Here is a 14249-nt window from a genome sequence, read left to right as displayed (position 1 = left end):
GTATCATCCACAGCACAGTGAGTACACTTATACGAAGCATCCTACACACTGCAATCCTCTCCAATAGCCTGAAATAATGTCCACTATAAAATTATGTCCTCACATTCTGATAAGAGCATGTCAACAAGGTTTTACATTAACTCAGATTTGCATTATTGCAAGGTGTAGCCAACATTTTGTCTCTCCCCATTGTGCCCATGCATCCGAGTAAAATTTGCAGCGACATCAAGCTTTTGTCAGACACACAATAGATGTTTTGTGTCCGGGTGAAAGCCATTAGGTAACGCTGGCAGTGAGCCCTGCAGGCTGCAGCTACGAGTCTCATCTCTGACCTTGGTCATACCCCGGTGAACACCATCCAGGTGTCCACTGAAAGCAAATCAATGATTAGACATGAGGGAGAAAATAATGATGTCACAAGTCAGCGAGCGCAATATGGGCCATCATGAGCAGGACACCGTGGTCAAGGTGTGTTTCACTTTTTTTGTTTGTTTTGGTAGTAGAAACCATGCACAGTAATTGGTTTCAATCACAGCTGTGCGAACAGGTCATAGCGGTAGAAAGCTTTGTTAATTGCCTTAAATTTAAGATTTTTAAACAGTTATTTTGAATGCGCTCATTACCTCACTACCCTGGCTACCACTAGGACTGAATCCCATTACACAATACATCCCTTGCCCCTACCACTTAGCCCTACCCCTCCGTTTTTCACGGTCATGTCTAGGGGTACAGTGTCCTGTCTTGTTGGTATAGAGGGGTAGGGAAAAGTGTTAGGGCTACATAGAGTGTTACAAGAAATCAACGGCAAGATGACTGCACATGCAACAAAAGAAACCCACAAATGCACTGTCTTTTTCAATTAATAAAGATTAAAACATTATAACTATTTTATTATCTTACTTTAATGTCGTTTTCAATGTACAATGGTCCTTTTCCTTATTACAACAAAACAAACCAGAAAAATTCTAACAGTATGCTGATTCTCAGTAGCTTTCTAGCTACCTAGCTAACATTATTTTTGTTGATATGTGCATGACAGTCCCGTATGTTGGCATATTTCCAAAATGCATCCTTCCCCTTAGAAGGCATATGATGCCCGAAATTTAGCTTCAATCCAACAGCGAAGTTGCTGCACTTGTTACTGCTTCTGTAACATCAGTGCAGATTGACAGGGTAGGAGCACAGGTTACTAACGTTAGCCAAAAGAGCAATGCTAGTAGCCTAATAAAGAAACAGTGATCTTTTGTATTTCAGGACTTGTTTGATTGATTGATTGATTGATTGATTGATTGATTGATTGATTGATAGCGTGAAATTTGGCGAATGAATCACAAGTGTATTGCTTTTCTATCTCCATCAGATAAATGGCAAAGACGATACCACTGCCATAGTCACGTCTGTTTACATAAACAATGTGGATGGGGAAGATTTCAACCACTACTCCTTGTGACTCTGTTCTGAGGGGCAAAGGGGCACCTGAAAATGAGGGAAAGGGGTAAAAATAAGAAATGGGATTGGGCCTTACTGCGCAAATTTGCAGAGAAACTCTTGCACACTGTCTAACTTGCAAAAGAAACGTTTCTTTATCAGATAAACAGGTTTAGTTACCATAATGTCACAATAAATGTATGTCTTTTGCAAGTTAGACAGCGTGGGGGAGTTTGTCTGAAAACTGTGTCCTTCTCGTCCCTTTTCTTTACATCTGTTTTGAAATAGATGTGTGAACTGTTCTTCTGCTCTGAGCCTTACCGAACCACCAAGGGAACGCTGTAAATGTTTTGACACTGCATACTGAAGAGTTTAACACACAGGAAATAAATCCTTGTTTAAATATGTTACTTTAAAGTGTTAACATGTGAACTGCACGTAACACCTGGTGCGTACATGCCAAGTACATTATACGAATGTTAGATCTCACCATAATGAACGTGACAAGTACACATAATTACCACCAAGTGAAAAGGCAAGTCGCCATGATCAGATCTCATTATCTGGCTGACAGGTTGACTGTAGGTATGATCACACTGTGTCAGCTGCTAATTGAGTTTTTGTTTTATTACCCCAGTGAATAAAATTATTCACTAGATGATAACACATGATCTCAAAAACATCTCCGAGTGGAGTCTGACAAACTGTACATATCTGCATGTTGAAGTCCAGCAAGTTGCTAACTGGAGCAATGTTGCTAACTGGAGCACGGTCCTTGGTCCGGTGCCATGGCTTATAAAAAGTCTGCTATATCGTCAAAGCTATGCATCAAAAAAAGTTGCATATCTGAGCCAAGAACAATCGGGACCCGGCTGATTGCAAGGGACTAAAACTTTTTTCGATAGATGCCTCGGGGTTCATGCGGCGTCAGCCCCAGATTTGAGTACAAAGATGACAAGGTGCTCCACATTTCTCAATAGAAATATGTGCCCTGGCAACACTGAGGCACTCCCCTGGCCCCTTCATCCTCAGCACTCTATCCTTTTTCCTTCTGCCCGTCTGTTCCTCTTTCGCCTCTAGCCCCAGCCTCCACTCTCTCTAGTCTGTTCTCCCCAGCCTCCCACTTACTGTGCCCTCCGACTACTGTGCCATTTACAGTACATACACACATCTGCAGAGACACGAATCTAACAGCACAGGGACCTGCTGTAAGGCACAGTCTCATTTCACACATCGGGATCCTGGTTTTACTCAAAAAAAGTCATGTAATAAGTTATGTAACCTGAATCGCCTTGGTTAAATGTATGTTTTAGAATCACCTCCTTTTATATCTCCGTTGATCGTTAAGCTGTTTTTAATTAAGTAGCCAAAATTCTGTCCAATCATAGCGTAGCATCAGCCAGCTCCCACAAGGGTCCAACAGAGACACGTCTGTGCTCCATATATTTTCATGCAATCATTTCAGATTTTCTTCATTGGCTGGTTTTGTGGATATCTAGTCTGGGGCACGTGTATTGATGATACCTGTTATCTGGAGAGGTTGGAAGGAGGTATACATGTCTTCCCCACTCCAAAACCAAAATCAAACCCTGAAAATTGATTGTACACACACATGGTACTTTGCTTTTCAATGATTTTACTATGAATAAAGACCTTTCCTGCTTTACAGGAAACAGCGAGGGAAGCAGGGAAAATTTGCAGATATTGTGTCATCGCAGTGTGTGCAGATGAAAGGTGTTTGGCCTCTCCCGGAGATACCTGCCAGAAGTCCGGGTGCTGGCGGCACGGGCAGAAGCCAAACACTGTTGCCCAAGTTTCCTTCACATTCTAATTGTCTTCTGTGGCGATCAGCAATGATGTGGTTGTTCACCTTTGCACTGTGAACTGTAGCCTATAGTTCCGCCTCAGCTTCCAACTACCTTCATCTTCTAGCCTGGTTTTGCAGCTGAGTGAGTTTGACATCCTTTATATATCCTTCAAACACATATTGTAAACTCCTCTGTCTGCTTCTTTCTGGAATTGCTTTTTCCTTTTTCCAAAGATTTGGTAATATTTCTTCAGGGAGTGCAGTTAGTGACAGAGTGGGCTCCATGCCAGCTCTGTCAGCTTGACGGACTATCACAAAGGGTTAGGGGTTAGCGAAGGGTCAATTCTGCTACTGTTATTCATTCAATTTTATTAACTTAATTATTCCTTTCCAGGGACAATAAAGTCTTAAGGGATCATTGCAGGGTAAACGGCCAAAATACACAAGGCACAGGCACAGCATGACACTTCTGCTGCAGCACACCTGCAGCAAAGGGTGTCAATTAGAATCAGCTGAAGCTGCTACACTGATGACGGAAACCACGCACATCTGCACAGCCATTTCCTCTATTTTCAGCTCTGCAGCCCTCCAACAGGTGAAAACTACATAAATTCTGTTAAAAAAAAAAGAACAATGAGTTTAAAAATTAACAAAATAAATACCTGAATGCACCAGAGGCAATGCCATGCAGCAGAGCAACCTTGTGGGTGTTTTTACATTTCATATTAAAATAAATCAATCAAGTCAATGCATCCATGATCCCGTATTTAAAGTGATGTAAATGGCTGTAAATTAATTCAGTACTGGTGTAACTATACATCAGTCTGGATCCATATATCAATTCAGTGATCAAAGATCAAATAACATGGATGCAAAGTTAAAACATGGAACATATCGTCATCTCTAAGATGCGCCTTAATGTCAAAATTCCAATGGCACGTGTGCATCACCATTTTCATCCAGGTGCCTCTCCTTTCTAAACATTCAAATGGTACTAGCAGCCTAGCACCAGGCAGACAGTGGCAACCAGCCAAGTAAAAGAGTAGGACATTTACCAATATTGTTTCATGCTGATCACAGGCCCCTGAATTGAATCAAATCAAATCTGTATTGTGGCAGACGTTATGATATCAACAAATATCATTGTCTGAAGAATCGATATCATATCTTAGCGTGATGAGAGGGGATTTATACTCCTATAATTCAGTACGGTGGTGGCGAAAAGGCCTAGAATACTTGACCCTAAAGGCCAAGTTTGGAGCAAAACATGTTTACTAAAATTGAGCAACCCTGAATGGTCTCACTCTGGGGAGAAGTCTTAGAACAAGGTGACCTGGCAAACATTGTGATGGAGAAACATTGTGATGGGGAAATACATGTCGTTGGCAGAACAAGTTGTGGTAGAACACCAAGTATTAAGATAAAGACAAGCGCAACTTCTGGAAATGGCAGGAAATCACACCCACACATACACACACGGAGAGTCAGGTATGATGTTTATCTGAGGAGTATAAGAATGTTTGGTGAACTGTTCTACGAGGCTGTCTGATTGTTGCGGTATGAAGTTTGTATTTGTGTCTTCAATAAAGTATCACAAAGGCTGCAAGATTGATCCCTTGTCATGAGACTCCTTCTTCAATCACTTAATATTGCCTGTGCATCCAAACCCTGCTGAAGTAGCTTCATTACTGGCAAAACTCAACATGCACAGTGAAGACAGAGTCCATGGTGAAAAATGCACTCTGCACCGCCTATGTGACACGTCATGTCCTTGCCCCATGTATTTTGAAAGGTACTACAGATATAGAGACAATCATTCACATTTCCCCATGGGTGTCCCCAGTCCCCTGTCCATTTGATTAGCATGTCCTTGACCAGCTGGAGGAAAGTGGAACACCCAGAGGAAACCCCCACAGACTCCTCACAGACAAGACCAGAGCTCTACATCAAACCTGGATCCTTTCTGTTATGTTATGCAACAGTGCTAACAAGTGAATCGCTGTGGGACTGCTCACTACTCACTCATCTGCCCACTACCTAATATGCTGATGCCAGTGTAAGGGAATTCTGTTTTTGGTTGTACCCCATCCACAGGGAGAATACTGCTCAGAGTAGTGAAGATAGGCAGTGCACACACATCACATTTCACTGAGAAGAGAGAACACGCAGCTTTCCTTTACTTGATATCAATCAAGATAGATAATCCCAATCGAGCACTTGCTGAGCCCTTTCCCAGAGCAGTGGTTGTCCAATCATAGCGTAGCAACAGTAATTAGGCAGACCAGTCAAGCGAAGGATTTCTTCACATGAAGAAGCGATGTACATGACGCTGTTATCAGATCTATACACAGCATTTAAAGAGTTAGGAGGCTGGCATAATTTGTTTAGCATTCACAAAACAAAAAACACAAAATAAAAGTGTAAGGAAAGTCTTTTTGTCTTCTCGAACAAATGTCAGTATGTCCAGCTAACTATCTTACTGCTGCAGTAACACAGCGTTATTTCCAAGGTCAAGGAGCACATCACACTGTTTTAGTTCGTGAGATTGCTGTAAAATAGCAATACTGTTGTTTCTATGTCTGCTACATGGATCATCAACTGGTGAGGATGCAGAATTTTTTTAGCCTCAGTCTTTTACAATGATATCCTGCATAAAGCCAACAAATATATATTTAAAAGTTCTGTATACAACATTCAGAGCCCTGGTATAGCAGCAAACTGCTGATTGCTGTGTACAGATATGGTGCCCTGATGGCGTCCTGAGCAGAGAATGAAGTCACGCTACCTCTGTGTGTGTGTGTGTTGTAATTTGAGCTTCTCTGTGGTTTGTTGTCGTAAGCCAGTCACGTGTGCACTGTGCATGCATGTTAGTGCATGTGTGTGTCTCACTAGCTAGCTCATCACCACCACTCTGCGTTCATATGACAGTTACCGCTGACACTGAGATGGCACTGTTGCCGTTTCCCCCCTGGTGAACACCATTAGCTCTGTCAGCACTGTTGCCGCTGTTTGCTGCTGTTTATGAATGTAACATCCTTAGCTAGCTCAGCCACTTCCATGTTGAGGACTGTGTCCAGACAACTCATAGCTCTAAATTTCAAAGATACCAGCTACTGTCATAGTTAGGGGGCATGGTGGGGGTTGTGTCAGCTATGGGGACGACGTTTTTGAACTCACATAAGAGACACGACAGCAATGTTTCCATCCAAAAGTGATTTGAATCATTGGGAAATGCACATTAAAGAAATACGAATCCTATGTGTTTCCATTAAATGTACGGACTTTGGTGAAAACTATGAACTCGTGTGAGTTTTCCGCAGAACCGGAAACAAAACAAGTCTCGCATTCTTCTTCTTCTACATTTTCTGGGGGTTGGCAACCAGCTTGTAAATGCATTACCGCCTTACCGACCCGGAGTGTGGCTATCACCATGGAGAGAGGTGTGCTACGTCAGACTTAATTTGAACATAACTGTTTCCATCCCCCGTTTTGCGAATCAACAGTTTCCATCATAATTTTCCGATGCGATACTTCTAGATGCGCATCTAAACAGGCTGATGGAAACATGGCTAATGACATTTACTTTGAATATGATTAATTAAAGTTACCATAATATCAGTACCCTTCAGAAATTAATGCTACTATGTAATAAACTAGTATGTTCTAGTGAATTTAGTAAAGCAGCGCTAACATGCAGGCCATAAGCCTATGTTGTGATAATGTTGTAATATCATACTGAAGGGAAGTCTCATGAACTGCAGGTCCTTGGAGGCTCACAAACAAGCACCTTTAGTGAATGCAAAGACAGTGCAAACATGCCCTGAGTGTCTGTCTCTCAGTAGTGGACATCTTCAAAAACGGTTGGTCCCATGAATCATTTAGACACAAAAACATGGCAAACAGGGTCCAGGGTTGAAAAATAACCTTTAACTCTGTGTTTTTAGATCTTCAGCATGGCAGGAAATGCTTTCTTGGATGTGATGTATTATGGGTTTTCATAAAAGCCGTTTTTTCAACCATCGCAGCCGCTAACGTTAGCTTAATTAGCTGGCTATAAAGCGCTGACAAATGACAACTGTTAGTGATAAATCTGCCCTTCTTACTCGTAAGCAGCATTAGGTGTTGTACAAGGCCAAGATGCTAGACAGGGGGTAGCAACAGTAACTAAGAGGGGGGCGGGGCTTAGGAAACATCGATGAACATCGGAAACTCACACACAAACACCATTGTAGCCAGTCTCATTGTGGTCACGTCTCAGTCAGTTAAACTGATCAATCACAACATGTCATGATAATTCACAGTTTTCCTCCGTCCAGCTAAAGGAGGCACACACACACGTACAACACGCATGACCACACACAACTAAACAGTGTATCACATGGCTTTGATAAATGAATAATGAGGCTATTCTCTGCACGACTGCAATATACAGAGGCCGCTGCTATGACCTCGTTCAATGAAGCCAAATGTCGGGTCACATTCGCCAATCAGCTCCTTTTCAACAGACACAGGCCTGTCACAATCAATTAAGCACTTAAAACACACAAACGCTTGTACGTGTACACACAAATGCGTGCACGCCTCGTCTTCAAATAGACAGTTTATCATTAATATTTACTGTTTGCACAGACGCTGAACAATCTATCACAGAGCTCAGTCTCATCATTTTATATTAAAGAGTGATAATCAAGTGAAAATTACTTAGTCTCCAGTACCAACACCATATTTCTTTTCATCTGCAGTCAATTGCTCATCCTTCATGCAACAGTACATGTGGGCGCTCGCTAGCTGGAAAGCCTTGAGTCCCTTGATTTTCGCTTTTTCTCTCAAACACACAGACGAGCATATGCACACATCTAATGAACACACATAATGAATGATTAACCAGTGGCAGCACAAGCACAAATTCAACACACACACGCACACACAGAGCTCTTGCAGCGCAGATAAGAGTACAGTAGGGAAAAAGGGATTGTTGTACCTTTGTTTCTACCTACAGTTTTTGGAGAGGAGAAAGGATCCGTAGAGATAAAAGAGGGAAGAGTGTCATCCCGCGCAGAGCACCAGAGAAAGACAGCAGAAAGTGGGGATAAGCTATTGTTAGTCTACAGTAAGCCCGTTCACTGCCAACTGACACTTTCATGCAAAATGTTGACAATCATGCAAATGGCAGAGAAATGGGAGACGGGGACGTAGGCAGCACACAACTGACACTTCTTTTTTCTATATCTTTATCTGAGGCCACAACAGAAAAAGACACAGCAAAATTAATGTGCACATGCTCTGAATAGAAGTGGCACTTGAAGCTTGGTGACTACTTGAGGGCTGTGTAGTGAGCACAATTAGTTGTGGGTATTTTTGTCTGGCACAAAGAGGAAAGCTCTCTTGACCTTGGTTGTTATTTAGAGGAGGAACATGACAGCCAAGAGGAAAAAAAAGTTCATGACACAGATAATATAATAGCTTCCTCCATTTTGGACTCTACGTCAAGGGTCAGCACCGTCAAGAATGATTGCAGTTCGTCAAGTTCAAAGCTGAATGCAGGAATATACTTTATGTTTGCAGGCAAGTCAAAAGATCTTAGAGATTCTACAGAAATGCACCTATACAATATTTCACTGTAATAAATGCTGGTGTGATCAGGGTCACTTCTGCAATGCTCACTGTTCCTATTCGCTAGAACAGTTTTTTGATATCGGACAATTCTGCAAAATTCCAGATTCCATTACCGACATTTTAAGAATCATAGCTCCAGAGCAGCTGCTAAATGAACCTGGAGTTAAGACTGTTTTGGCCAACTACGGTTTCCAAGGTCAAGAGTGAACTTGAATTACAATGTTATTCTGGGCTGTATGTATAAATAAACTACAGTTCCATTACATCATAGCAAACTCCGTCTGCTGAAGAAGATCATAAGGTATGACTGAAAGCAGGGATGTCAATGGTCAATGTCTTGACCAGTTACACATGTCGGTCTAAAGTTTATTATAGCTTTTCAGTTTACTCTTTTACTGGACTGCACCACATGGGTCTTGAGGGAGCTGGTTAGTGGCGTTACTCATTTGGTTAGGGCAGTTAGGGTAAAATTGTCCCCACCAAAAGGCTGCAGAAACATTGTGCCCACCATCCAGTCTAACACCAGGTTGCCACGGTGAGTAAGCGTTTCGATTTTGAGCCGCAAAACCTCTTTAGCCTCCCTGTAAATGCTCACCTGCCCACCAGATTTCTTACTTCCATTTATGTATTCATGAATTCGTTGTATTCTATGTTTCTGTGAATCAAGTTTTTGTCCTTGTGTCTTGAAATTTTATCAGCTGCTATGACACTTTAATTTCCCTTTAGTCTATCTATCTATCTATCTATCTATCTATCTATCTATTTATCTATCTATCTATCTATCTGGACTATCTATAGTTAACAAAGCTAAAGGAATATAGCAACTCAAAATAAATCCATTTACTCACTGACGTGACCTTGGGAACCACTTTGAAATGTGGCACTAACGCTCACTCCGTGAATAAAGCGTGAGATAAAAAGGAACGTGGCTCTGGTATTTCAGGTCATTCATGTTTTTCTCGTCAAAATTAAGCACTTCATTTGCAGTCAATGGGTGTCAGGCTACGAAAAACAAAATTAACCAAAACTGGCATTGCTAAATTAAAGCCTTGGTCAGTTTCCATTCTGTTAAAGCCTTGGTGAACCGTATTTTCAAGGTCAAAAATTAACTCAAAATTATTAACATGGTGACGACAGAATGGTTTAGGTCTGGGAAAGACTGTCGTTATGACAAATAAAGTGATGTTAAGGTATCACTACAGTTACGAAACTAAAGCAAGAAATATAATGAATGAATAATAAAAAAAAAAGCCAACATAAAATGCTCCATTTGACGGCGAGAGGACACAATTTGTCACATGAAAGTCTGACACCCTACACGTCCACTGACCACCACAGCCTTCCCACATTACTTCCTGCATTGGCACTGGATGTAAATAGACAACTGCAGATTTTGTCCAATATCAACCTAATTGCTGTTTCTTCTACATGTGCCTTACCTAACCATGACACTCTCTGTTCCTTATTTTCCTGTTTTCTCCGCTCTATCTCCCACAGCCCTCTTTTTCTTCTTCCTCTAAGCTGTCTCCCCTAATTCCACTGATTTCCTTATCCACTCTCCTGCCTCCCTGCTCTTCATCCTTCCCCCCTCCCCTACTCTGTCGCTGCAGAGGTCGAGCAGGAACAGTGGAGTGTGTCACTGCATGTTAGCCGTGGAACTGAGAACAGTACACAATTATGTAATACACAGAAACCTGGGTGAAACGAGGGTGAGGAGAGACAGAAGTGAAGAGAGAGAGAGACAGACGAAGGTGAGATGAGGAACATGCCATGCCGCCATGCACCCTTCTACACCATCGCACGCGCACACACACACACACACACACACACACACACACACACACACACACACACAAACCCTCCCACTTCTCTGCAGCAACAATGGGAGCATTGCAACACACAAATGCACATGGACAGGTAGTGAAGGCACACAGCGTAAAATTACGCCCCAAAACAAAGCCAGGCGGTGAGTGAACATAAAAAAACCACAATAGAGCTCTATAAAGACAAAGAACAGACCTTGCTCTGCCTTCAGGTGTGCGAGGCCTTGAGGAGAGAAATTCAAACAGAGAGGGACAGAGAGAACATTTCAGAACAACAGCACACCAATACTACATTTGTATTGTCATTATGCATGCTTTGCATGATGGCAAACCATGGCTATCACACTAAAAGCAAAGCTTTCCCAAGTGCATTTGAAAGCTTTCTGTTGAAACAGACAAATGAGTAATAAAGAGAGCAACACAGTATGTGAATATTAAGTAGCTCTGCAGCTTGTTTACTGAATAAATGTCAATTATACATTATATAACTGGATTACTGGTATATTTGTGCCTCCATTTTAAAACTGAACGCATAAACAATTTTAGATTACATAACTATATAAATGAAGACAGAACTGTTGGTGCAATTTAACTTGGAACAACGTCTTCTTGACACTCACCTGGTTTTCTCTGGACTGCTGTGGAGTTGTCACAGGAAAGAAGAGAAAGCAAATAGAAGTCTCGCATTAGCAACACACACCAGCTGTGTTTGCATGTGAGTCTATCTAACATGCAAAACATTACACACTTCTAAGCATTTTGCTCCATGTAAGGACCAACGAGGTGCCCCTTGACATGCCTCAACAAAATAACTACCTGAGTGTAAAACCCTGTGGAGAGAAACACATAAAATTTCATCTGTCCCGTCTTCTCCAGGAATCAGATTACACCTTTGGCAAACAACTCTTTCACATTTCGAATATTTCACAGTGACATAATATTCCGCAGCTTGTATCACACAGAGTGCCTCACACACATATAAAACAGAGACATAAATCCATGAGGATTTATGGTGTTGTGAGGTTTGTGGATCTTGGGATGCTCCTTCTCAGACCCATATCCTTCTCCTCCACCTCCCTATATGCCCCTTTAACCCACCCATCCAACTTTTCTTTTGCTTTTTTGCACTGCTGACCCAATTCAACACACTCTTTGTGATTTCTCAGGGGATTGCTCACTGTGGGAGTCCTGCAGTTCACAGTATGGCATGGCAAAAAATAATAATAAGCCACACATTAAACTCCCTTGCGGCAAAAATCCTCACCCGTGGATGACACCTTGTGGGTATCAAACATGCCAGTCTGATTAAGGCCACATGAAAGATCACTCGGTGGATTCGGTCTCAGTTGTGTCTGCGGTTGTATGTTGAGCTTTTATCTGGCATCCTACCTCTGTAGTCTCAAACCTGGTGCTGCAGCCTAAAATGAATCCTGAGAGATTTCTGTAATCAGAGCCCCTCGAGAGCATCAAGGACTGACAAGAGGAAATTAAACAAATCCTAATCAAGACAGACAACATTAGACAGTTTAAGTGTCGCCTCTAATACACAAGATCTGATATAAATTTGCCTCAGTGCGGTGCTTTGATCCCTGCCCAGGCTGCACAGAGGCCTGGCCTGTTTCCCACCACTGGATATGAACCGTTTTCCTCCCTGCTTGTAAAATGTTAAGTTAAACAAACTCAACAGATATCATTCCAGAGGAGGTGCACAGAGAATACTATAGAGGGAGCTGGTGAAGGAGAGGGGACGTGTCTCCTTTAGGGAGTCCAAAATGGCTGCTGCTTCTCCTCCCACAATGAAGGATGACATTGGGAGAGGAAAGGGAAGGACAAAGCATGGAAGTGGGGGGAAGGGAGCCAGTGGCCAGCTGATGGGCAGCGGCAGAGCTCCAGCTCTCGACAACTGGGGGACTAAGGACCCCTGATTGTATGTGCTTCAACAAGCAAGCACATTTTTTTCTGACTGTGCAAATGCGTGAGCTCAATAAGTGCGTATACTGTGTGTGCATGTTTGCGTGTTACAACGCTCAGTTTCCCATGTAGATAAAACCCTTTCTCTTGATGCGACAGCGCCCAGAACAAGCCAATGTGCTGTGGAGGACATGTGGTCCAAGCGTAATCCCCTGCTCTATTTTACCAGCAGCTTCACCACTCAAATCCAAACATAATTTTCAGCTTGGGCACTAGACACAAATGCCCTCTGCACTGAAATCAGGCAAGTCCCTGCACCATTTTTTCCCTTTTTTTCCCCCTGACCTACTTTTTATAGTAAGATTATTGTAACTGTCATTTTTTTCCCATGTCTGTTTATTAATCCCCAAAGCTAAGCCTGAAGGCACCATTTTAGCACTTGCTTAACAGTTTGCTTGCCCTAGCCTTCAATTACTAGCCTTCCATCAAGCCAGTGAATATTTTTCAAGCAAAAGGGGCCTTAAAGTGTTCATTACAAATGCAGGGTGTGCAGGATTGCGACAGAGGAAACGGGAGATCGTTTTACATATTCATTAAACAATCCAATGTAGCTCTTAATCACCTTGACCTTATGCATATCTCATTGTAACTGGAAAACCCTAAGGTATTCAGGAGACTTCATAATGTCACCCCCATTAATTTAATTGAACAGAATGAGGGACAATATCCACTCCATTACCATAAAAGATACTGGTATTTGCACAGCTAATAACAGGAGCTGAATCAAGTTGATATTAAAGATGACTCCGCAGAAAGAAGTCGTTGAAGAGTTATCACGTCAAAGGGCCGAAGCTGCGGCAGCGGATTTGCCTGCCAAAGTCGACACGTGTGGGGAGCGAGTGGCGAGTGGTGTCTAATTTCAGCTCATTGCCCTGACACAGTTAGTCACACTGATACATCCTGATCCACAAGGGACAAGAGACTGAACATGTGTTTTATGGCCAACTGTTTGTGGCGCTAAGCTGCTAGCCGAGCTGGACCGTTTGGGAAGAGCTGCAGGAGCTCAGAGAGAGACGGGACTGTGTGTCAGTTATCACTGTGCTGAATTAATGATGCTTCAGCAGTAGGCTAAGTTAGCTATCGCATAATGCAAGAAATGCATGCCAGAAATGGGCACACAGTGTGGGAATGTGGATGTCTTTTAGCACAAACAGACGCTACCCTGCTTCTAATGTTCCTCATTTCTCATGTTAATTCTGCCCACTCCTCATATTTCCCTTCTAGGCCAGTGGGCTAGCAGGCTACCATTAGGAATACGGCTGGCAAAATGCTTCCAAGGCCCAGTCCACTCAGTCAGTCAGCCATCTGCCCATTTTAACGAGCAGCTCCGGGGCCTTGTTGCTCCGTGTCTATGTGTGTGTTAGTGTGCGCGCCTGTAAATGCAAATGTGTCTGAGTGCGTGCACGCGCTGCCCTGGCCATGCAGACCGATAATGTAACATATAAATATTCACAGGTTTGGCAGATTGCTTTCATCGCTCGTTATTATACAGCATAATCAACAGTATGCTGACAAAGACAGGTGTGCTACGTAATTGTTCACCTGACTGCAACCAAATGGTGAAAGTCTGATCATTCTGAATATCCCCTGAAAACAAAAGTTGC

At 42.5% G+C, this 14249-nt stretch overlaps 1 protein-coding gene across 14 annotated transcripts in view; it reads right to left on the bottom strand.

The window, feature by feature from the left end:
- Window positions 1-14249, bottom strand: part of LOC125897056 (neurexin-3b) — a 566367-nt gene that overhangs the window by 406806 nt on the left and 145312 nt on the right. For 9 of the 14 annotated variants that reach the window (XR_007450378.1, XR_007450379.1, XM_049590088.1 and 6 more), the window contains 2 exons: window positions 11295-11312; window positions 10871-10897 (listed from right to left, as the gene is read on the bottom strand). The exons of the other annotated variants lie outside the window; for them this stretch is intronic. Coding sequence is in view for 7 of the 9 variants with exons in the window: in XM_049590088.1 (XP_049446045.1) it covers window positions 10871-10897; window positions 11295-11312 (45 nt within the window). In the remaining 2 variants the exon portion in view is untranslated. The remainder of the gene's footprint in view (window positions 1-10870; window positions 10898-11294; window positions 11313-14249) is intronic. 14 annotated transcript variants of the gene reach the window in all.

This window comes from Epinephelus fuscoguttatus, linkage group LG11, assembly GCF_011397635.1.
Source record: "Epinephelus fuscoguttatus linkage group LG11, E.fuscoguttatus.final_Chr_v1".
In the NCBI taxonomy this organism is placed as follows: domain Eukaryota; kingdom Metazoa; phylum Chordata; class Actinopteri; order Perciformes; family Serranidae; genus Epinephelus; species Epinephelus fuscoguttatus.
Note: the sequence above shows the minus strand (reverse complement) of the source record. Positions and strands in the feature narration are given on the sequence as shown.